The following is a 25,256-nucleotide window of genomic DNA, read 5'->3' as shown; positions in this document are numbered from 1 at the left end:
GTCTAAGGCATTTTTTGGTAGTGAATGATATGAATGTAATGGGTCAGTAGAAGTGACGAGCGAAGAGTCTTAGAGTAGAAGAGAGGCTTTGCTGTTGTGTGTGCAGAGGCCTAGAGTAGAGTCTGCAGCTAAGTGCGCGGACCCCTGCAGCAGAGTGCGCAGGGTAGTTTCGAGTCTTAAGCAAATCTGAAGTATCAAAAAAGAGACTATTATGGAAATAATTGTGTTTTATCCATTTATTTCTGTTATGAATGACTACGTTTATGTTATGATGAATACTAGGTTTATGATTTAATATTGTATTGTTGCGCGATTCTGCATGTTTACATTGTTATATGAACACAAGTAATAATATCTGTTTACGCGAAGAATATCTTAATGCATGCTAAAGATATCAGACACTTAAGTCGATCTGGGTAATAACAAACTTAGGAGTGATTACAAAGGTGCGTAAGTGGTTGATTCGCTTGTTTAGGGTCCGCAAAAGACAGTCATAGACCTTCGCGAAGGTCTAGAGGCTGATAAGAGGAAGTTATATCGATAAGCCTCAAAGGCTTATCGCTCTATGTGACAGAAGATAAAGGGTATAAAATGACATCATAACCATCTCTGGGTGTGGAAACTTTGTTCCAGCATCCCCCCATACTGCTTCGCATGAGACTTCAATTCGTGCTCCACGGATTGATGCCAAAAGGGTCAATAGTGTAGAGATTTGTTTGGCAAACTTAACTCTGAACCTGGATCAGGACCCACTAAGCCAACAAATGGTTCCATTGCAGGGACCGCGATCTGCATAAAGAAATGTGTAATGTCGCATCACTGGAATCCAACTAAGAAAGAAATTGAAGATTGGTTGGATAGAAAGATCCACGAATTCGCGGCATAAGAAAACCGGAATTGACGATTAATGAAAGAACAGTGGTTGGATAGGTATCTGTACATAGAAATACACAAAATTTTCTTATGTTCCTTCTCGGTCGAATTATACGAGTGGATCACTAAATTGACGGATGACCAGGGAAGGTGGAGGCTTGACGGTCCAATAGTTTGGACCCCGGAGTTAATACGAAGATTGGAAGCCTATGAAGATAAGATCGTGTGCATTGTCGATCACTAGTTTGATTATATCCTCGAAGGGTTTGTGACAGAGTTCGTGGTCGATACCTCGGTTAGCTACAGTGAAGCAGAGTGACGCTTCTTCAAAGGACCGTGAGGTAAGTATTTAATGTCTTTGAATACTTGGATTATAATTCTCTTGTGTGAAAAGAGGGTTATGTGATTACCTTGATGTCTGGAGCTACGCAAAGTGGAAATTTATTCAGGGATAGAAAGGAAAGAGGAACTGAATATAGCCCATTGATTAAGCCTCCTCTGAGTGACGACGAAGAAGCAGCACAGACTTCTCTGTAGAGCACTGTCCAGTTAATAAGGTGAGGTTACGCGCAAATACCCCATCCACCCACACCACCTCCATCTTCACCTCCACTGCATACACCTTTGCCCACACTGCCACCACCTCCGCCACCATTCACTATGGAGAATTCAGTAAAATTTCCCATTTTCAAGGGCTTGCGAAATGAGGACCCGGACCAGTTTTGGTTTGTTGTGAAAGCTGTGTGGGAAGCCCAGGGCATTACAGATGATCAGATGAAGAAAAAAATGTTGGTTACTCCTTTACAGGAGTGCACGTTAACATGGTACATTAAGTACTGCACTGATAACCCAACAGCTACATTGGCAGATATTCAGACTGCGCTGAATAAGGAATTCAATAGGCCCAAGTCTAAAGCGTAATCGATCGTTGGATTCAAGGAGATCATGATGAAGCCTAGCGAGACACCCTAGGAGCTGGATCAGAGATTGAAATGAAAGATCCATGAAGCTAACATGAATCTTACGGATGGGAAACACTGTGAATGGTTTGTGGATTCTCTCTTGCCTCATCTAAGGGTTGCTTTATCACAACAAAATATTGGGACCCAGGTGGAGGCCCTGGAAATTGCGATGAGACTACACGAGACACCAATTCAAGATGTTGCTTTGGGAGTTCATCAGATTCACGCGGAGTTGCAGAACTTTTGCCTAGAATTCCAAAGTCCAAAGAAGGATAGAGCGGCTCAGCTAGAGGTGCACAAAGAAGTTTGGTGTTTGAAATGTAAGAGTCAAGGACATTATAAAGATCATTGTCATGTCTTCGTGAATTATATTGTAGGAGGAGGGTCGATGCCTCTGAGGCCAAAATCTCAAGCAGGGCCAAGTACAGGGCCCATGCTGTAGTGTACTATCTGTCAGGTAGCTAGAAAACATGCAAGAGATAATTTCCGCTTGCTACAAAAATTTGTATAGACACCGTAACAGCTCTTCTACAACTTCTGCAAATCAGTAGGTCATGAGGAGTGAAATTGCCATAGTTACAAGTTAATGATGGAGAGAATGCCCGCGTATCGAATGCAAATAGAAACTCGGCCTCTGGATCAAGGCGTTAGGGGAGCACGAGGAGGATATCAGGGGTGTGGACGAGGCCAAGGTAGAGAGGACCTACACAAGGTCGGGGACAAGTTATTTGCTACAATATTGGAGGTCCAGGACACTATGCACAAGAATGCACGAACCCGACACACCTGTTGTGCCGATACTGTACTCAATTTGACCATGTGACAGAAGACTACCCTTTATTAATAGCTAATATGCGTGAAAAGGGGACGCAAGCTCAGCAGCCTACGTAAAATTTGCAGATGATGAGGGATAAACCCCAAGAAGAGGACCGCAATGTGAATATCGTGCTACGAAGTGGAATGACGACTGGTGAAGATAAGGGAAAGTAGCCTGAATAAAGTGAATGGGTCCGAAAAGCTCCAGAAAAAGAGATCGGCTTTGACTTGGAGCGTGTGAAGGAAACCTTCATGGAAGCGAAGAAAAACTTCATTGAAGCTTCTACCTCAAGAAGTCAGTATAAGCAAACTCAAGAAATGGACCCATCCATGCTTACCACATTTTTGGAGACCCCATGCTCCTTGGGATCAATTGGGCTATTTCCATGAATTGGGTGATCAATTTGAAGAAACAGACGATGTCATTTGAAAGAAAATCGCTCCGCGTAGTAGTACTATTGGACCCAACAGAAGGACCGTGCTATACTAAACCGGTCCGCGATTATGAAAGTGACGATGATTTGGAACAAATTTATAAGATAATGGCGCGAGATCAAGATTGGGTGAATCTGATGGCTAATGGATGTATTGCGTGGGATCGCGAGAGCTCCTTCACATCAGATTCAGATGAGGAATTGGAACACTGGCAGAATCAATTGTACAGAGTGTCTACACTACAATGTAACATGATGACCAAATCGTTGCGCTGCGTATCGTCGAAGGTAAGAAGTCTGCCTTATTATGATGGTTTAACTGATGTTGATAAATTTTTGGATGCATTTGAAAGAGAATTGTCAGAGAAGCATTGCTTCCAAGCCTTGGACTTGGCGATACGCCTACAAGATGGTGGGGTACGCATAAAGACAATTTCGATAAACGGCGCAAATACAAAAGACTGATGAGTGTACAGTTTGGTCACCCAAAGGTACGATTGATATAGAAATACAATGGAAGGAGTGATCTACACAATCACTTAGCAAAATGGACCGATGCTTATGGAGCAGAACCGCAACCAGAGTGGGTGCATCTGTTCTGTCAGACCTTGGATGTAATACCAATGAATTGGTACTTGGAGACACAGCTCCACCACAGCACAGATGAATGGGATATTTTGAGACAGGGATTCTTGATGACTTTCAACTTTGAAGATGGATTTGAGTGCATTGATGAAGTGTTACAGGAGGTCAAAGCAACGATCTTCAGAATCCCGTAGGATCCCTTGGATTTGATTCAACCAAATTGGACCACCCAGCTATGCCATGCACTGGAGTGCTACAATGTGACTGCTGAAGAAGAAGAGGAGGATCCAAGGAACATTATTATCCCAGAGACAAAAGGTCACCATGAAGTTGAGGGGCCATAGATAAATATTCCAAATATCACTGCAATGCTGAAAACTCGACAAGTGAACATTGGGACAGAGGTGGAGCAGAAGTTTGCGAAGATAGGGGACTACTGGGATGATGCTATGGTGGATAAGGTCCTTGAGATACTCCACGAGTACCAGAATTTTTTCCCTACAAAGTTTTCAAATCTGAAAGGGATAATAGGAGATTTAGGAGTGATGAAGATAATGTTGAAACTAGATGCGAAGCCTGTGAAGCAGAGGCCATATTGCCTTAATCCTAAATATAAGGAAAGAGTATGTTTGGAGTTGGATAAAACGTTGGTGGCAGGAATCATTGAACCAGTGGAGGAGTCTAATTGGGTCAATCCTATGGTAGTTGAGGAAAAGAAGCAGAAGGATGAGATAAGGATCTAAGTAGATCTCAAGAAGCGGAATGATGCTTGTGTGCAGGATCCTTTTCCAACTCCTTTCACCAATGAAGTGCTAGATAATGTAGGAGGACAGGAAGCATATTCATTCACTGATGGGTTCTTGGGGTACCATCATATCAAGATTGTGTCAGAAGACAGGAGTAAGACTACCTTCGTGACAAAGTGGGGATGCTTCTAGTATACAGTAATTCCTTTTGGACTGAAGAATGCATCGGCGATCTTTTCGCACGTAATCATCGCGGCATTCAAGGACTTCATTCATAAGTTTTTTGAGGTATAATTTGACGATTGGACGGTGTTTGGGCTCATAAAACGCCATGTAGCTAGTTTTCACTTGATGTTGGATACATTCGGAGGTATCAGATCGCGCTAAACTTGAAGAAGTGTCTATTTTGCATCCCTTTCGGAATCTTGCTGGGTCATGTAGTATGCAGACAAGGATTAATGGTTAATCTAGCTAAGATTGCAGTTATAATCATTTTGGAGGTGCCAAGAAGTGTCAAACTACTGCACGCAACGCTAGGGCATACTGATTATTACTGAAAGTTCATCAAGAGTTATGCCCAGATTACTGTGCCGATGGAAAAATTGTTGAAGGATGCTACATTCTATGGGAAAGAAGAATGTCAGCGGAGCCTGGATGTGTTAAAGGAGAATATGGTCACCACGTTGATCCTAGTCTTCCTGGATTGGAAGAAGGAATTTCATGTACATGTGGATGCGTCATGTATTGTGCTAGGAGTAGTACTAACACAGGCCGGTGAGGGAGAGTTGGATCACCCTATCACGTTTGCAAGAAGGAAGTTATATAAGGCTGAGAAGAATTATTCGATGACAGAGCGCGAAGGTTTGGGTAGGGTGTATGCACTCCAGAAGTTCAGACACTACTTACTAGGTGGACACTTTAAGATTTATACAAACCATTTTTCATTAAAGTAGCTGGTTAACAAGCTTGTGTTGGTGGGGGCAGGGTGGGGGGGGATATGCAGATGATTGTTGTTGTTTCAGGAATATGATTTCAAAGTCATTTTGAAGCCAAGGCGATTGAATGCGGGACCAAATCATCTGTCGCGCATTGAAACAGGGGAGGAGCCTACCAATTTAGAGGAGGGGCTTCCTGACGTGCAGCGCATTGCGGTGCGCATGGAAGATAATCATTTTGAAGAAATCACCAACTTCCTAACTACGAGAACAACTCTAGAGGGATACATTAGTCAACAGAAGAAGGAATTGGTGGTGCGCGCGATAGATTTTTCTCTTATTGTAGGTCACTTGTATAAGATGGGAGCGGATGAGATATTGCGACATTATGTGCTTGAGTTTGAACGAAGCAGCATCCTAGCCGAAGCTCATGGAGGGGCTGTGGGAGGACATTATGCAAGAAAAGCAACAATGTAGAAGATTTTACGCGCTGGGTTATGGTGGCTGACACTACATAAGGATTCCAAAGCTTATTGTAGGGCATGCGATGCATGTCAGAGGATGGGAAGGCCATCGAGGAGGGATGAGATTCCTCTGAATCCGCAAGTGTCATTGCAGCCATTTGAAAAGTGGGCAATCGATTTTGTAGGACCGATTCAAACTCCATGAAAGAAGACGAGTGTGCGGTATATCATCACCATGATTGAGTATTTGACCAAATGGGCGAAGGCGCTGCTTGTAAAGCATTGTACAGGGGCAACCACAGTGAAGTTCCTATCTGAATATGTGCTGACCAGGTTTGGCTGCCTGAATATTTTGATGAGTGATCGTGGTACGCAATTCCTTAATGAAACGATCAGCACACTAACAAAAGAATTCCAAGTTTATCATCAAAAGAGCATGCCATATCACCCTCAGGCTAATGGAATGGTGGAAGAATTTAATAATATATTGGAGAATGTGCTAACAAAGATTTGCAATGCACGGAGGAATGATTGGGACATTCAGAAGGAGCGTGAAAAGGCATGGCACGATCGGCACGTCAAACTGCTCGCCTTCAAGGTAAATGATTTAGTTTTATTATATGACAGCAAGTTTTATAAATTTCGAGGAAAATTTTAGATGCATTGGCTAGGGCCATATGTGATCAAGGAGATGACCGATGGTGGAGCAATTCAACTTGTGAATTTGAATGGAGATCCATTTCCCAGAAAGGTAAATGGCGGCCGATTGAAGCCATACTCTGGGGATCTGGCCAGATGGCCATATGAAAGTAGCATAGTCTTAGTGCTCTATGTAGCTACAAGGAGGCATGGAACTATAAACTACACTGCCCGAGTTGTAGAGCTGCGCGATCATGGGCCTGCACGTGATAGACGGGTGTCATAGTGTCAAGAGATGCACGAAGGGAGTCGTGCTACAGGACAAGAGACTGCGCAATGTAGCCAGATAGTGACCATTACCATCATTGTTCATGATTTGATAGTGAGAAAACGGCTAAGAGGAGCAGGGGGCAGCATTTAAGGCTGAAATTAAGAGTGAGATCTTTGAAAATCTACTACCAATCTAGCATTTATGAGTGGATTTTGGGGCAAACGGTCGAATTTGAATTTGAATTTTCCTATAAATTATAGATGGTCATCCAACAAGAGACACTTTGCATTATGAGTGTTTATGTGTCGTGTTGTCTAGTGTGCGTGAACCATGTGTTTTTTGAGGACTTAGTGACCAGTTCTGTGTTTGACAGGTTACCTAAGGAAACCCAACTGCTCATTAACAGCTTCATGTCTTCACCCATGGAAATTGCAAGTGCTGGAGGGTCTATTGCCTATGAGGGAGCTGCCCCTGAGGTTGTAAATATGGAGGTTCCCGTAGCAATGTCGAAGTCGCCGAGGTTGCCTAGGCCAAAGCCTATGTCAGCAAACGAGGTCCCCAAGTCGAAGAAAGATAAACAGAATATGATGATGCCAGTGCACGAGTCACAAAGGAAACATCAGAGAAAAGAAAAGTCGACCACGCAAGAGAAAGGAAAAGTGGTAGATCTAGAGGCTGACGAGGGCACAAAAGACATTGATATTGAGGTTATAGACCCTATTTCGAAGCTACCAGAATACATCCCTCTGCGCCAGGGCAATGTGAAGGTTGCAAAGGACCCAAATGAGGGAAATTTTCTCCTTCATACACCCTTGCTGCCAGAAAATATCATGTTTGAAGGTCCATTCTTAGCATGTGTCCCACATATGAAGCTTGAATATTGGGACTTAGGGGACACTGAGTAGTTCCCCCACTTGGCTACCGATACCTTCATCAAGCAAGTATTATATAAGGAGTCTAGTGTCATCACGCTAGATCCAGTGAAGTGGATTCGTGGGGTGGAAAAGGAAGGATTGTTGAATCTACTATGGGTGCCGCATTACCACAACGCTCCCATAAATTTGATTGTTATAAAACAGTTGTTGTGCTTGGTGCATGGCGAGTGCCTATGGCTGGGAGAGTCGATCCCTATAACCGACATGCTCATCCACAAGATCACCTTACTACCACCTTCAGGGCTGAATCCGGCCAAGGCATTTGGCAGAAAGACGGGTGAGCGCGACCTGACCGAAAGGATGAAGGAAAAGTTTAAGCTTGTTAAGAAACCACGCGGGTATTCAATTTTGAGCATTATGGACCTCGCGATGAAGGTGGCCACCTAGATCTTTGCTTGCAAGGTAATGAGGAAGTTTCGCACAGATGAGGTGCCGACACCAGTGGTTTCACTAGTGGCCCAGTGCATGGAGTGTGTACAGTTCAACTGGGCACACTACCTATACAATGAGTTCCTCGTTAACTGCGGAGAATCACAGGACCACGACAAGACATTTCACTAATCATGGATCTTACTTTCGATTGCGCTGGTCGCGTGGGATTTTCTAGAGGATAGACAATTTCCTCTGATCACGCAAGATTTTCCAAAAGCAATGAAGTTTTCTTCGTTATGGGCCACAAAGGATGTTGAGCAGGTCTAGGAGAGTAAGGTGTTTTGGGTATTGATGGAGATAAGCATTAATATGGTCATCAACTGAAAGCCATGGTTGTCACCAACAGTCTTTAAGTAACTGTCTGGGTACGTGGATTTCAAAGAGGACTTCCACTATATCTTCATCTGGGTGCGAAAGGACCCAAAACAAAAGTGGTATGATTTACCATATCTCGCAACGGATGATGTCATTGTAGCGATCCTCGAGCATTGGCTAGCAGATTGGTGCACAACATTTGATTTGTCTACCAGGTCTAGTAAGTTCACGGAAAAGAAAAAAAGGAAGCAGCCTGGTTGAAGCTTTAACAATTGGCTGAAAAGCAGAAGAAGGAGATTGAGGAGAAGGCCCAAGTAGAAGTGAAGCGTGTCGCGAAGGAACAAGAGGAAGAGTGTGACTCTGAAAAAATTCAGAAATCTCCTTTGCAACAGATAGAGGAAGAGGAGTAATCATAATGGGGTGGTGGAGATCTGGAAAGCACTCTCTTCCGGGTAAAGTGGAACAGGGAGCAGGAGAAGGAAGGGCCACACAAAAATACCAAGTCCACTAAGTCGTCACTAGACCCGATCAACTTGATAGAGGGTGACTTGGATGACATTGGGGACAAAAGAAGGGATACGACAAGGGAACTACTGCAATAGTTTGAGCAGTAGTAGAAACGGGCATTAAGTGCCATTAGACGAGTCTACATGAGCTACAAATCCAAGCCACTAGACAACAGGGAGGAGCATCGCAGAGCAGTGCAACCTCGACCATTTTGGCATCAGGGACCACTCAAGAAGTAGAATTGGTCTGATCCTTAGATCTCTGAGTCGTCGTGCTGCCAGATGGAGCTCTGAGCGTGGAGGCAGAAACTGACAAGTCTACTGTCAGCATGTTGATGAATGTTGGACTCAACTTGTTCGCGCTCCCCAATGAATTCCTTCACACCCTGCAAGCAAGTGTGACCTAAGAGCTTAAGGCCCGAGAGCAGTGCACACTTTGCATGATCAATGAGCAGAAAGTCAACAATGAACAAATATTCGTTGAGAAGACAGTCACGCTAGAAGCCTGGAAGAAGGTTCAGGAGAAGAATGATCGCATCGCAATAGTAGTATCCAAAGCATGTAGAACTTTTCCAGAACTGCATATCCCAGAAGAAGCGTCGATGGAGGCCAAAATTATGAAATTGGCTACAGGTGTGCACAATGCCAAGATAGAGATGTCCAAGGCTTAGTTTGAGCTGAACCTTAAAATTACAAAACTTGAGTTGAAGACACGACCTTCAACTCCCCTAGAGGTCAAAGAATAGCGCGAGGCAGCTATAAAAGATGCAGAGGTGACAGAGGATGCCGCAGTGATAGATTGCACCGCGCTCTTTGACCAGACGATGGAGGTCATTATGACTCTGCAGGAGGATCCTAACTTGCAGAGGTTGAACACAAAGGCCTAGGAATTGTAGCAGTAGTATGACAAACCACAAGTGATGGCATGCACCGTCCCTATCTCACAGTGACTGGCTAAACTGAATGAGGCAAAGCAGTTGCTCTAACAAGTGGAGGCAGCGCAATGAAAAGAGGCGGTCCTCAAGGCCATATTGGGGCCTTGGTTGGACGATGCATATGTTATCTTTGCTGCCATTAAAGAGAAGCTAGCAGGCCTACAGAGGACACAACAGAAGGTCACAGAAGATAGTGCAGGACCAGCGATTGATCAGCTAGTCGACCATCTCAAGCTGGCAACCACGTAGAGTGGAGCCAAGGTAGCAGTAGTGCAAGTCGAGCTAGGAGGTCTTCGCAACAAGATCTTCGTACCAGCAAAGTGACTCGGGGGTGAGTCATGATATTTTTGTTGGGGGACTGTTGGGACAAGGTCCCCTGCGGTTAATTTTTGGCCAAACTCCCAAGTTTGGGGTAGAAAGCCCAAGTTTTTGTGATGTAAAGTGTAAAGTATCCGCAAGTTATGATCACGGACCGCGTAGATAATAAGCATCATATAGGGCTTTTCCCTTCTTTTATGTAAGATATGTCGACTTTAGAAGATCTATACATGATCTGCGAACCATGGGATTGTATAAAAAGAAAAGTCTTAGAAGAGTCTAAGGCAGTTTTTGGTAGCGAATGATATGAATGTAATGGGTCAGTAGAAGTGACGAGTGAAGAGTCTTAGAGTAGAAGAGACGCTCTGCAGCTATGTGCACATAGGCCTAAAGTAGAGTCTGCAGTTGAGTGCGTGGACCCCTGCAGTTGAGTGCGCAGCATAGTTTTAAGTTTGTAATAAAATCTGAAGTATCAATAAAGAGACTATTCTGGAAATATATATGTTTTATCGATTTACTTCTGTTATGAGTGAATGTGTTTATGTTATGATGAATATTAGGTTTATGATTTAATAAGTATTGATGCACGATTCTGCATGGTTTACATTGTTATATGAATGCAAGTAATAATATCTATTTACGTGAAGAATATCTTAATGCATGCTAAAGATATCAGACACTTAAGCCAATCTGGGTAATAACATACTTAGGAGTGATTATAGAGGCACATAAGTCGTTTATTCGCCTGTTTAGGTTCCGTGAAGGACAGTCGTAGAACTTCGCAAAGGTCTAGAGGTTGGTAAGAGGAAGTTATATCGGCTTGTTGCTCTGCGCGACAGTAGATAAAGGGTATAAAATGACATCATAACCATCTCTAGGTGCAGAAACTTGGTTCCAGCATCCCCCCATACTGCTTCGGTTGAGACTTCAGTCTACACTTCGCGGATTGATGCCGAAAGGGCCAGCAGTGTAGGGATTTGTTTGGAAAACGTAACTCTTAACCTCGGTCAGGACCCACTAAGCCAACATTCCTTCTCCTCGCACCTGCATTATCGCCATTCTCCTCTTGAGCAATGCATAATCTGGAGAACCTTTTGTGACGAAGTGCCTGTGGTGGACCGTGTCCAAGTAAACTTTAAAATTATGATTGAGCATATCCAGCTTGGCTTCCAAGGATTTCATGGACTCGTTGTTCTCTTGCAGAACCATGCCTAGAATGGTTTGTAACTACCACGAGAGCTCAATTGTTCGACTATAAAGTTTTTCTATGGCCCTGGTGAAGTTAAGGTTGGGAATCCATGTGAATTGAGCATCAATATCTTTGTTATTAGTGTGATGACAAATTTCCCTAGCCTAGTTCTCAAGCTCCTAGGTGTGCTCTCAAGCCTCCTGAGTTACAGAGATGTCGTAATTGATGGAAACTTGCCTTGTAGTTGCTTCAACATGCGTTCTAGTCTGCATGCTAGCATGATTCCAGTGTTCCATGTTCCTACCTCTGCATCTGCTAGGGGCAGGAGCAGAGCTTTTCCAAGGGTTTATGTTGAAGGGAAAAGTGAAGGGGGTGCTACTAATAGGGTGAATATCAGAGGTTTGAGAAGAGTGAATCGAAGGGGCTCGAAGGCAGAGGAAGTGATGGTCATGACTGTTGGGTCTGGGGTATTCATAGGTGAATCGAGAAATGGGTAAGCTGTGGAGTAAGGTGGCAATAGTAATGCCATTAAGGCTGGCTAGAGCCTAGTACAATGCTTTTGTAGTGGTGCAAGGGATGTGACTGGTTCTTGGGTCAAAGGGGTGGTAGTCGAAGATCAAAGGCATGATTAGGATGATAAATCTCATAGGTGAATAATTGGAATATATGCTTGGGGAAAAGTTCATTATAACAGATTATGGAGATAGTAATGGTTGAGCCTACAAGATTTGTTGTTTTGCGATAAAGAAATGATGATTACAACCTTCACTGTCCTTAGCATTTATAGCATTTCACTCCTGATTAAGGGGACCTTCTGTAGTATACCTAGGGGGAATAATATGGGGTACAGAGAGAGGTACCCAAGGTAATAATGAGATGTAAGGATGATAAATAAATGGGCCATAGTTAATAAATAAAGTGGTTAACCTACATAATGTAAGAGACCACAAGTAGTTAGGAATAATGAGATAAACCCATAGTATTGGATATATGGTATTGAGAGACTCATGGTTATTAGCCATGGATTGTATGTATGAAGCCTATATATAGGATAGAGACTCTCCATTGTGGGATGTCAAGGATTGTTTTGTATTTACAAACATGGCTTGTGGAGTGTTCTCCTTCCTTAAGGAGTAGTTGTATGGTATTACCCTACCTCAAGGGTTTTGATATTAACAAAGAGAAGTATTTCCATTTTATATTATTGCATCAATATTCATATTTCTTCAGCATATTTTTTAGTTTTATATATTTGCAGGTCAGGTCTACTACAACTAGTATCAGATCGCTTTTTAGGCAAAGAGGGGGAGAATTTTTTTCATTTTTTGTAGAAATTTTTGGGCAGCAAGATTTCAGATCAAATATGAAAATTTTGGTGAAAAATTTGGAAACATAAATAATATATTTGGATTCTTTGTGAAAAAATACCGAAATTAAAAAAAAATCATCTAAATCGGAGTCCGGATGAGGGAGATATCGCTGATTTAAAATTAATTGTTTTGTTTCTAGCGACAATTCGTGGACGGCATCTCTCTAGTAATTTTTTTGCAGTTTTGTGGTGAATTTTGGGAAATTAATTTCAAATTTGAGATCCTCTTGAAGATAACCCAAATTCAAGAAAAATCGATCAAATCAGATTCTGGATGAGGGAAATATTGTTGATTTAAAATCAACTCTTTTTTCATAATTTATTGTGATGACGGGACAGTTCCAATGCGAATCCGAGTTTCTAGAGTGCCCAGATCAGGATTTCAATTATGCTAGAAGATGCAAAATGGTCATTCCATGTCTGAAAATAGGCTATAAAACGGATTATGATCCATATTAACCAAGTTATGCCCATTTTAACTTTTTGCCAAAGTGAATGATTTTCTTCAAAACCCTTACTCCATTTTTAAGGGTTCTAGCAAGATGAGGTTTACACGAAAAGATGATGACCCTACTATTGAATAATTTATACAATATAACAAGTCTAAATGGCCATATGTTTGGAAAGGCTTCCAAGGGCTTCATATGAAATATGAGGCCGTTAACCAGTGGAACTCACTTGACAGTTTAGTGAAGAGACTTCTCGAGAAAGCACTTGAAAAACTTCTCTTGGACAAGTGGTCTCAAGCCGAAAAGAATGATGCTAAGAGCCCTAAGGGCTTATTTTATACTCATATTTCCATATTATAGGTTCATTGATGTATTCAGAAGGAGAAGATCATTGTGCCTATCTATCCTAGTTGCAAGAAAAATTTTATTATTGTTAATTTGGCAAAAAAATTGCAAGTTCTAGAAAAGCACATTGCAAACACACAGGTTGATAAAGAGGATGTTCAAATTTATAAAGATTTGAAGATTTATATGAATAAGTACATGTTGCATTCAGATTTTTATATTTTAGATATGGATCATGTAGACGTTGTTTTGGGATGCCCTTGGATGGAATCTATTGGTACGGTCAATATTAATGTGCAGAAGAAATTCCTGAAGCTTTGGTATAAAAAGAAGAAAATTACACTGTAGGATATTTCCATTAGTAAACATGTAGATTCCAAGGAGGTGGAAGCAGAAAACATTGCATGTACTGACACATGAGATGAGGAGTCCATGGTGGAAGTAATAATGGAAGACAAGCAACAATCACAGGTGCCACAACAAGTTCCAGATACCACTCAAGCTCCATAAGGTGGCAAATTGAAGAAATATACACCATTAGTTAAAACTTCAGCATATCACCACTCGAACCACCCAGCAAGACAACAACTAGTAAGGGGGAAAAGAACTAGCAACAAGCACAACAACCCCTGGACGGCACATAGAGAGGTGCGACAATCCACTAATAACACATCGATGTAGAGGAACCACCTTCCATCTCAAGCAAGTGAGGCACTAGCTAAATCGAGTGTTCACCTTTCTCTAGGATGGCTACATGGGCGTGCACGTGCTATTGGACCACTCTTTTGAGTAGATCTTATTATTTGTGTTCTTCTCATGTTTCAGGGATGAAACATGTTTAAGGGGGGTGGAATGTAGTATACCTAGGGGGGATAATATGGGGTAAAAAGGGAGGTAATCAAGGTAATAATGATATGTAAGGATAATAAATAAATGGGCCATAGTTAATAAATAAAGTAGTTAACCTGCATAATGTAAGAGACCACAAGTAGTTAGGAAATAATGAGATAAGCCCATAGTATTGGATATATGGTATTGAGTGACCCGTGGTTATTACCCATAGTATTGTATGTATGAAGCCTATATAGAGGCTAGAGACTATCCATTGTGGGATGTCAAGGATTGTTTTGTATTGACAAGCATATGGCTTGTGGAGTGTTCTCCTTCCTTAAGGAGTAGTTGTATGGTGTTACCCTACCTCAAGGGTTTTGATATTAATGAAGAGAAGAATTTACATTTTATATTCTTGGATCAATCTTGATATTTCTCAGTCATATTTTGCAGTTTTATATATTTGCAAGTCAGATATACTACACCTTCCCCAATCTCCCTCCATGCAAAGGACCGTAGCCTGTGGTTGACAATTAGGAAATAATGTAAGAGACCAAAAGTAGTTAGGAAATAATGAGATAAGCCCGGAGTATTGGATACATGGTATTGAGAGACCCATGGTTATTACCCACGGTATTGTATGTATGAAGCCTATATAGAGGCTAGAGACTCTCCATTGTGGGATGTCAAGGATTGGTTTGTATTTACAAGCATATGGCTTGTGGAGTGTTCTCCTTCCTTAAGAAGTATGGTGTTACCCTACCTCAACGGTTTTGATATTAATAAAGAGAAGAATTTCCATTTTATATTCTTGGATCAATATTGATATTTCTGGGGCATATTTTGCAGTTTTATATATTTTCAAGTTAGATATACTACACCTCCCGCCATCTCCCTCCATGCAAAGGATTGTAGCTTATGTTTGCCAGTTAGGAAATAATGTAAGAGACCACAAGTAGTTAGGAAATAATGAGATAAGCCCATAGTATTGGATATATGGTATTGAGAGACCCATGGTTATTACCCACGGTATTGTATGTATGAAGCCTATATAGAGGCTAAAGACTCTCCATTGTGGGATGTCAAGGATTGTTTTGTATTTACAGGAATATGGCTTGTGGAATGTTCTCCTTCCTTAAGAAGTAGTTGTATGGTGTTACCCTACCTCAAGGGTTTTGATATTAATAAAGAGAAGAATTTCCATTTTATATTCTTGGATCAATCTTGATATTTCTTGGGCATATTTTGCAGTTTTATATATTTGCAAGTTAGATATACTAAACCTTCCCCCATCTCCCTCCATGCAAAGGACCATAGCCTGTGGTTGCCAGTTAGGAAATAATGTAAGAGACCACAAGTAATTAGGAAATAATGAGATAAGCCCATAGTATTGGATATATGGTATTGAGAGACCCATGGTTATTACCCACGGTATTGTATGTATGAAGCCTATATAGAGGCTAGAGACTCTCCATTGTGGGATGTCAAGGATTATTTTGTATTTACAAGCATATGGCTTGTGGAGTGTTCTCCTTCCTTAAGAAGTAGTTGTATGGTGTTACCCTACCTCAAGGGTTTTGATATTAATAAAGAGAAGAATTTCCATTATATATTCTTGGATCAATATTGATATTTCTTGGGCATATTTTGCAGTTTTATATATTTGCAAGTCAAATATACTACACCTTCCCCCATCTCCCTCATTGCAAAGGACCGTAGCATGTGGTTTCCAGTTGTACCCATATTAGCTAACCTATCATCCAAGCCATTCGATTTCCTTCTAACCCCTTGTAAGTGTATCCCAATGGGGTCTTTGATGTGCTGGTGGATGCGGTGAAGCATTTTTGTTAAGCGCTAGTTGTCTGTTACCCTGCTTATTATGGTGCCTTTCTAAAGTTTGCAGGAAGCCATAGTTTCTAGCATTGGGTCTCCTTCAATGATCAAGGGGTTGAAGCACTTCTCTTTGGCTATGGATATACCATGCTCCATTGCATGTAGTCCAGTCGCATTGTTGGTGGTGGTTCGTAGGTTCTCGAAGCAAACCCATAGAATTTCTCCTGCTGCATTTCTGAAAAAAAACACTGAAACCCGCTGCTTCGAGGTTGCCTTTTGTCACACCATCGTAATTCATTTTTACCACATTATTATTTGGGGGTTACTGGTGACAAGGGAATTTAGGGGAAGCATTTCCGATGTTGGGGTTAGCCTGTGAAGGGAAATACATGTCCAAAAGAAGCCAAATGTGTTGATCTATGGGGCGAGGAGGGCCTTGGAAGCTGGGAAAATTGGATATGGCTATAGTCTCCCAGATGATTTGCTTGATGAAGGTAAGCAGGATTTCCACAGGATTCTTTTCATTCTTAAAATTTCTTCCATTGTGCACTTTCTAGATAACCCAACAGATGATTCCCAGTATTAAATTACATGACCAGTCTACAATAGGATGAGGGATATGCTAGATTTCCAATTACCGAGACTTGTTTGAATAGAGGCTTTGTCTCTGTCTGTTGTTTTGAAAACCTCAGCTGCCTAGTCCCATATCATATTGGTGTAATCGCAAGTGTTTAGAAGATGATTGATTGTCTCTGGTTGCAATTCACAAAAAGGACATCTAGAGGGACCAGTGAAGCCCCTTCTCCAAAGCTTGTCCCATGTGAGGATTTTATTGTACATATTAGCCAAAGGAAAAGGGTAATTTTTTTCCATAGCTATCTCCCTTGGAGAGTTTTCAATTTTCGTTGTTCTTGAAGTTGATCATGTTTAGCTATATATCCATAAGCATCCTTGAGACTGAAGAGCCTGACCGAGTTCTTTCCTACCGTAGTTTACCTTCCCCAGGATCAATATGAATTTTCCACTCTTGGAGAGTTCATTCAAAGTAACCCTAGTCGAGGTTTTCTGGTAGGGGTGGCCACTCCTGAATATCCAACAATTCTCTCCAACGAGTTTCAAATGTGTTGGGCTTCCAATAATGGGAAACTTGAAGTGTCCCTTTTGCCTGCATGGTTCTTCGGAGAGTGGAATATTGATTATTTTCAAGGATCGGTAATTGTTGACAAGTGTCTTCCCAGAAGAGGGCGCTTTCCCCATTACTAATTTCCCAGAAGTTGTGTTCCTAAATGATGTTTTTATTTTTCCACACTTGGTTCCATATTACTGATCCATTGATGTTTCCTATGAGCATGATAAGGTCCCTATTGGAGTGGTTGGGCACATACTTCACTTTCCAAAGTTGACCCAGGTCATGTGGTAGTTGTCCAACCATCTCCATCAAGTTTTATCCCCCATGGATTTTCCCAAAAGTTCGAGGTCTCCGAGGCCAAGCCCACTTGTGAACTTAGGCTTGCATAATTGGTCCCACGCCACAAGGGCCCATTTCTTCTTTGTGTGTGAACTTCTCTATAAGATTATTCATTGCATACTTCAAGTGGCATTAGTGACTGACTTAGGGGTAGACAGGGCCGAGAAAAGATAAAGAGGCATGACTCGCAGAATAAATTTTACTGAGACTAGTCTTCCAACCAAATTGAGGGATCAAAAGGTCCAGCGAGAGAGCTTTTGTGTAGTCTATTGAGGATGTCCTCCCAATTATATTTTATGTAGGATTTATCAGTGAGGGACTCTTAGGTATCTTGAGGGAAAACAACATGTTTGAAATCCTAGGATTATGGTGATATTTCTATGAATAGAAAAGGGGGTATTAAAGAAGAATATTTTGGATTTTCAAGATTAATAGAGGTCCTAGATGCTTCAGAAAAGAAGTTTAGGATGTGTTTGAAGGAGGTTTCTTCATTAGATGTGGGCATTACCATCAAGATGGTGTCAGCGACAAATTATTGATAGGTGGAGGCTAGTGCAGGGTTATGGAGCTTAAGGCCGATGAGCCTGTTATCGGTATTGGTTGCTTGCAGGGTTCTGCTTAGTCCTTCGACCATGATGACAAAAAGGAAGGGGGACAGAGGGTATCCCTTCCTAATACCCCTTGAAGACTAAAATGGCTTGGATGGTGATCCATTGACCAGGATAGAAAAGAAATCTCCCAAGACCACAGCCATGATCCATTCGATGCAATCCTAGTGAAACCCAAAGGGGACTAGGACTTCATACATATATTCCCAACTGAGTTTGTCGAATGATTTTGACATATCCAATTGCATCATCATGTCATACATCTTCAGGGATTGGAGCGATTGAATTTTTTAATGAGAGAGGATAATATTGTCCAGGATTTGTTTGCCTTCCACATAATTGGATTGGTTGGCTGAGATTAGAAGGGGTAGGACAGTCTTGATCCTATTGGCTGAACCTTGCAAATGATTTTGTAGATTACATTGCATAAGGCTATTAGTCGAAATCGGTGAGGGGAATCGACTCCTTCCTCCTTTGGTATCAGAGTTAGTAAAGTGGTGTTCATGGATCCCAGAACTGTTTTTCTAATCCTTGAGTCCTCCATCAGAGCATGAACTTCATCTTTGATGAAGGGCCAACAAATTTGGAAAAAGTCAATGGTAAAACCATAAGGTCTAGGAGATTTTCCCTTGGGCATGGACATCACCACTTCCTCCACTTCTTGCATTGAAACCTCTCTAAGGAGAATTCTATTGTGATCCTGGTTGAGGATGGTGGGAATGTTATCAGTAATTTCTCTAATAGCCTGGGACCTGTCGACCATGTGTTCCTCAAGGAGCTTGTTATAGAAACTGTTTAGCTCACTCTAAATTTCCACATGGGAGTTAACGATTCTCCCATCCTCGGTTCTAAGGCTGAGGATTCTATTTTTCTTCCTATGTTGGACCATGGCGCAATGGAAGAAAGAGGAGTTCCTTTCTCCACACTTGAGCCAGTGGATTCTTGATTTTTGCTGCCAAAGTTTCTCCTCTTGCTTGGCTCTTTCTTCCCATGTTTTTTGAATATCCATTCCCTCCTCTTTCAGATGTTTTGTGATACCATTCTGGATGATTCTTTGCTAGAGAACCTACATGCTCTGCTCCAACTCCTTTTTTCCCTTGATTATATTTCCAAATACTTCTTTGTTTCATAGTTTAATTTTGTTTTTTTTATGTGCTTTAATTTATGCTAGAACTGGTAAATTTGAGTTTAGGTTTGTGGAGGAGAGCTCTCCTACTATATCTTAATGTTTCTCAAGAAGTCTGGATACTCTAGCCAAAAAGTTTCAAATCTAAAGGGGTGATACTGGGGGATGTGGAGATATGAATCCTTAGAGCTATAGACTAGTGATATGATCTCAATTGGGGTAAGATTCTACCTTTAGTTTCCCATGAGGTCAAGTATATAGCTTCTAAGATAAGGAATCTATCTAGCCTTGTGGCTATCTGCCTATCCCCTCCTCTTCTATTATTCTAGGTGTAGGTACCATTCACTGCCTGTATGTCCACCAAGTCCATTTTGTCTATGGTTTCTTGAAAAACTTTAGAATCTCTGTCTAACTTCCTTAGGCCTCCTTTCTTTTCCAACAGGTTGAGAATCATTTTTAAGTCCCCTCCCCCTAAGATTTTGAATGGATGGGGTATGCTCTCAAGGGTTCTCATGATAGAGGATAATATTAAATCTTTTCATCCGCCTTGTGGGGTCCATAGATGTTGTTTACACAAATATTTTTAGTGGTTCATATGATTTTGACGACCAATGTGATAGAGCTTCTGGTTGTTATTGAGGAATTCAGTTCATATTGAGAGTCTTCCATATAATTAGTTTCCCTCCTACTATTCCATGAGCTGCATTTTCTAAATAGCTATAACCATTGCAGCATTACCTTTGTAGGGTCAGAAAATTATCCATTGCAAGCTTAGTCTCCTGGAGGAGTACTATGTTTGGTTTGTTGGCTAATAGTATTTGTTTTAAAAGTATTTTTTTTCTAGGGCTATTTAAGCCTCTGTTGTTCCATGAGATGCAATTCATTGAGAAAGATGGGGGGTTAGTGTGAGAGCTCTTATCTTTCCCTCATCGATTAATCTGTTTCCTAGTTCCTAGAGGAGTTGGCTCCTGGTCTTCCTTCCTTACTTTCAACTTAGACCTTTGGGGTTCTACTAATCTGTTGTGATGTTTGATAGAATTCCTCTATGGGCTATATCTTCTGGCAGATTCCTGGCCGTGACTTGTTTTAACTCCTCTTGTAATAGGTATGCCCCTTCGATTTTTTGTATATACTCCTTGGGTATGGCAGCCATACCACTCTTTTCCCATGCTTCTACTTTCGAGTTGAGATCCACACCTCCAATAGCTTCTTCTATGACATGGTCCTTTGTTGAGTTTTCCGAAGGTTCAAGGTCCATGTCGGTGTCTTCTATTGTCTGGTCGTTCTCAGCGTGGTTGTGCCTGGTGTTATCTCCTCAATTTTGATATTGTGCTTTTGAGTTTCTGATTGACACTTTGCTTCCCTCCTCAACATGTTCATCTAAAGTTGGTTCTTCAATTTCTTCTTACAGGGCTTCAAACTTGTTTTTGATGGTTGAGTGTGTTTGGCTCTATTTTCCTTGAGTCTTCCTGTTGTCCCCGTTTTTGGATGTAGCCTTGGTGAGACCTTCCTTTGTGTTTGTGTGTTGGTTTCTTAAGAGATGTTCTAGGGACAACCTTTAAAGAGATGCTCATGGTCATGACATTTCCTGCATCTAGATGGTATGTGCTCATAGTCTATGTTTTGGAGCCATATTTCGTCTCAGAAAACCAACTTAATGGGCTCCGGAAGCGCCCCTAATATGTCCAAGTAGACACAGATTCTGGCATATGAGACATAGTAACCATTCCTAGTACCCTCTTACATTATGACGTATTCTCCCAACTCGTCTCCTATTCCTTTCAACACACACATTGACCAACAGTTTGTGGGTAGTGAGTAGAGTCTTACCCAGATGAGAACCCTGGTGAAATCTTCTTTTTAGGAGTGAATTTTTCCTTTGAGTACCTCATATACAATCTTGTCGAATTGAAGAAATACGGGCCGCCTCCGAAAATATGGTCATGGCCTTCCAGTAGATCAAATATGACTATGAAGAAGCCCTTAGATCCTAACTGCAGTATTATTTCTCATTTTGGGCACCATTTGGTATGAATCTGCTAGTTTAGTGCTTTCTCTGTGGGCTGGAGCCTAGATTCCAATGAATTGGCAAATGATGGTGTGTTCCTACATGAAATCTCTATATGCAACAACATATGGGTCTTGAATCTCTGGAACTGGTATTTTTTTTTGCCTTGGGTTTGTAGTTGTTGTTTGTCTGAGTTTGATATCGATGTATTTCTTCTACACTTGTCTAGGCGGAGCCCACTGTAGCATTGGGCTGTGAGATTGAGGATTTGCATGAAACTATTTTTATCCCTTTCTTTTCCAGGCCAACAGTGTTGGATTTCCTAGAGGAGGGAAGGCATTGTAGTTCATTAACTTGGTGAAAAAAGATGCGTCGGGCTCCTTTCCTTTACCCGAGATAACATCATGGGGCCTCTCATCACCCCCTCGCCCCCCACCTTTGCTATGTCTACATAAAATTGGTATTTTAAAAAGAATATGTTAGTATTATTTGAAATAATTTATTGATATTCCATAAAGAGAAAAATAGGTTTTTATTAATTATTATATATGAAAGTCTACATAAAATTGATATCTCTAAAAAAAATATATTAGTATTATTCGAAATAATTTATTGATATTCCATAAAGGGAAAAATTGTATATGTCTTGACCTATGAACATTTTTTCTTATATAAAAAATATGATCTCTTAATCAATCATAAAAATTGGACTCTTATCTAAATAGCCTTGCTATCTTAAGTAACTAGCCTAGCTATGTAAGTTAAATAGATGATAAATGTTGGTAGAATTAGTGCATAGATACAAGCAAGAATGATAACTGTGTAAAAATGGTTGGTAACAATTCAAACTTGAGAGTTGGAAATCATTGGAGTTAAGAAAATCTTTTAAAAATTAAAATAATCATAAATATTCATTTATAAAATGCAGGTAAATTAATAAATTTAATCACAATTTTTCATTAAATGGGGAGGACAAAAAAATATTTTTTTTAATAAATCTTAAACATATATATAATATTTGCTAAAAGAAATGACCCATGAGGAGTAGCTCAATAGACAATTATTGTGTTAAGAAGTATTATATAAATTTAATCACAATTTTTCATTAAATGGGGAGGACAAAAAAATATTTTTTTTAATAAATCTTAAACATATATATAATATTTGCTAAAAGAAATGACCTATGAGGAGTAGCTCAATAGACAATTATTGTGTTAAGAAGTATTATGTAGAACACGGGATTCAAAGTTCAAATTTCCCATGGGTCAATTCAACAAAAAAGAAATGTAGTAAGGTAATTAAAAATGGTGTAGTCTAACTTATAATAGTCTAATTAATAGAAGAAATTACTTAAATTTCATTACATTTTTTTGGTTAATTTTAATCAAAATCCAATTTTTAAAAAGTTGGGTTTAAATTATTTAATTTGCATAATTTGAGTGCCCATGGGGTTTTTGATGGCATTGAATCTATTTATGCATTCAAAAATGTATTTTAAACAAAAAAAAAAATCTTGAAATTGTATTACCAGCTGGAAAAAAATTATTTCTTCTATAAGTTAGACTACGCCATTACAAATAATTTAAATAACAAGTTGTTTTGACGATATTATTTTTGTGCAACATTTTAGTTTTCATATATTCAGACATATTATGATACTCTTTTTGGAGCCTTTCCAGAGGTTTCTCTGAGATTTTTTGATAGCCAAGAAGTAACTTTATCCATCTATTTTATGGACAATGCATGGTTATATATGTTGATGAATTCTCCTCTCTTTAGCCAATAGATTTGGGCACATGTAATTTTATTTACTGAAATATTTTTTCCCATTAAAAAAAAAATTAAACTATTAAATCTATATAAATTAAGTATATTAAAAATATTAATAAATTCAAATCCATTTACATACTAAAAATGCATTTTAAAAAAATCATAAAAAATAACATCACCAGCCCCTCTATCTACATATAAACATTTCAATTTTTTTAATAAACTAAAATATTTATCTAAATTATAAATATATCTTATGACTGTAAACACAATAAATAGATTATATGAATCCGCCATAAAATCCAAGATATATTCTTTTACTAGTCACTCATAAAATCCAAAACTCGAGAAGATACCATGATGCAAAAACTCAGATGTGCGCCCTAAAATAAGAAAACTGTTTTTAATTAAAACTAATCCATAACGTACAATATTTAGGTGTATAATTGTTCACGTGCTTCCTAATTTGCAACATATACCATCGGTAGTTTCAAGGTTCAGTCAGTGTTGCACGTACTGCGGTGTAATTCTTCCCACGTAGCAGTATTTCTTACTGCAACTTCTGGTAGAAACGCAATAATTTTCCTTATAGAGTTGACAAACAAGCATCATCGCTAACTCAGCTTTGTCTGATCCTGGTTTTTCCGGCTATATTAGTGGAGGCGAGAGTTATAGCCTGCTGCATGGCAGGCAATGGCAGTACCGTTAATAATTTACTGGTTTAAATTCAACCCTTGCACATTAACGGCTGCGCAATGGCTAAATAGGAAGCTAAATAAATTTGGACTAAAAATCCCACCGGCATGACGAGAGCCCTGAACCACAAATTCTGGGGTAATTAAAATCCCACCAGTCGAAAGAAAGCGCTGAACTACAAATTCTGGGGTTTGTCCAATGTTTCATCGACTCTTCATTTTCTCAACCTGGGCGGCGGCTCCATTATCCATTTTCAAGATCCATTTGGCTAACTGGGTTTTTATTTTTCTTCCAGTGTGTCCACAGAAGTAGACGAACTATGGGTTTGATTGTCTCGTGCCCCCGGCAGGCGAAAGTGGTGAATCCCGACGTCATTAGGGTTGTTCACCTCAATGGCCAGGTGGACAAATTTCCGTCACCGGTTAGCTTAAAGCGAGTGCTGCGACACCACCCCCGCCATTTCATCTGTCACTCCCGTGATCTCTACGCCGTTAACTGCCGTCCCCTGCAGACGGCAGAGGAGCTCCGGCTCGGCGAGCTCTACTTTCTCTTGCCGTTCTCCGCCCTCGAGTCTGACCTGTCGGCTGAGAATTTGATCGCCTTGGCCGCTAGACTGTTGGCAGCCGCCAGAAAAGAGGCGTCCAGGGCGGTGCGGCTTCGGAGGAGCGCGGATTCGATGTGGGATCTTCCCGGCGAGGGCTGCAGTTCGATGAATGAGAATTTGGGGCGGAAGTACAATGATCCGGAAGTGAAGACGGCGTTAGGAAGAATTTGACCTCCAAAAGCAGATCGTGGTTACACAAATCCAGGAGACCGGCGTTGCTCGCTTCCTCTCTTCAGAAATTTACGGTGTTCGGTTATCCATAGTGTTTCTGTATATTCAAACAAATAATCTGTAAATCATCCAATAATCTGTCAATAGTACATAATTCAAGATGACTTGAATTGCACTTTGCAGATGATTTATCGTTTTTAATTGTATAGGAGATTGAGCAATCACAGAAAGAGCTTTTCCTGTCTGTAAGGTTTGTACGTTTACATAGATTAAAAAATGATAATTCCGTATCCTTCTTTTTAATAGTAACTTGTAAACTGGTTTCACTGAGAAAAAAACTTGTAAACTGGTTTCACTCCAATAATGGTTGATTTTTATGAAGGATGTTATGATTTATTTTATATATATATATATATGTATATATTTGTTGTTTTTCTAATTTCTATTTATTGGAAAAGAGATTACTGTTTTTAAAGTTATACATTGTCCTATAGTTTATAAATGTGACACATAGAATGCAAAATGTTAATTTTGTATCTCCTTTTAGTATAATTTGTAAATTGGTTTCATTCCAATAAAAAAATGCTATATTGTTATTAAAGATATATGGTTTTTTTTCTAAC

At 40.3% G+C, this 25,256-nt stretch overlaps 1 protein-coding gene across 1 annotated transcript; it reads left to right on the top strand.

Annotated features, from left to right (window-relative positions):
• Window positions 1-23,680: 23,680 nt before the first annotated feature.
• Window positions 23,681-24,803, top strand: LOC149178000 (uncharacterized). The gene has a single exon (XM_089423518.1). The coding sequence runs from the start codon at window positions 24,178-24,180 to the stop codon at window positions 24,631-24,633; it is 456 nt and encodes a 151-aa protein (XP_089279644.1). The 5' UTR covers window positions 23,681-24,177; the 3' UTR covers window positions 24,634-24,803.
• Window positions 24,804-25,256: the final 453 nt, after the last annotated feature.

This window comes from Pinus tabuliformis, chromosome 4_1, assembly GCF_031772625.1.
Source record: "Pinus tabuliformis cultivar Carrire ecotype Pingquan chromosome 4_1, CPIR1, whole genome shotgun sequence".
NCBI lineage: Eukaryota > Viridiplantae > Streptophyta > Pinopsida > Pinales > Pinaceae > Pinus > Pinus tabuliformis.
This window is presented reverse-complemented; position numbering and strand designations above follow the sequence as displayed.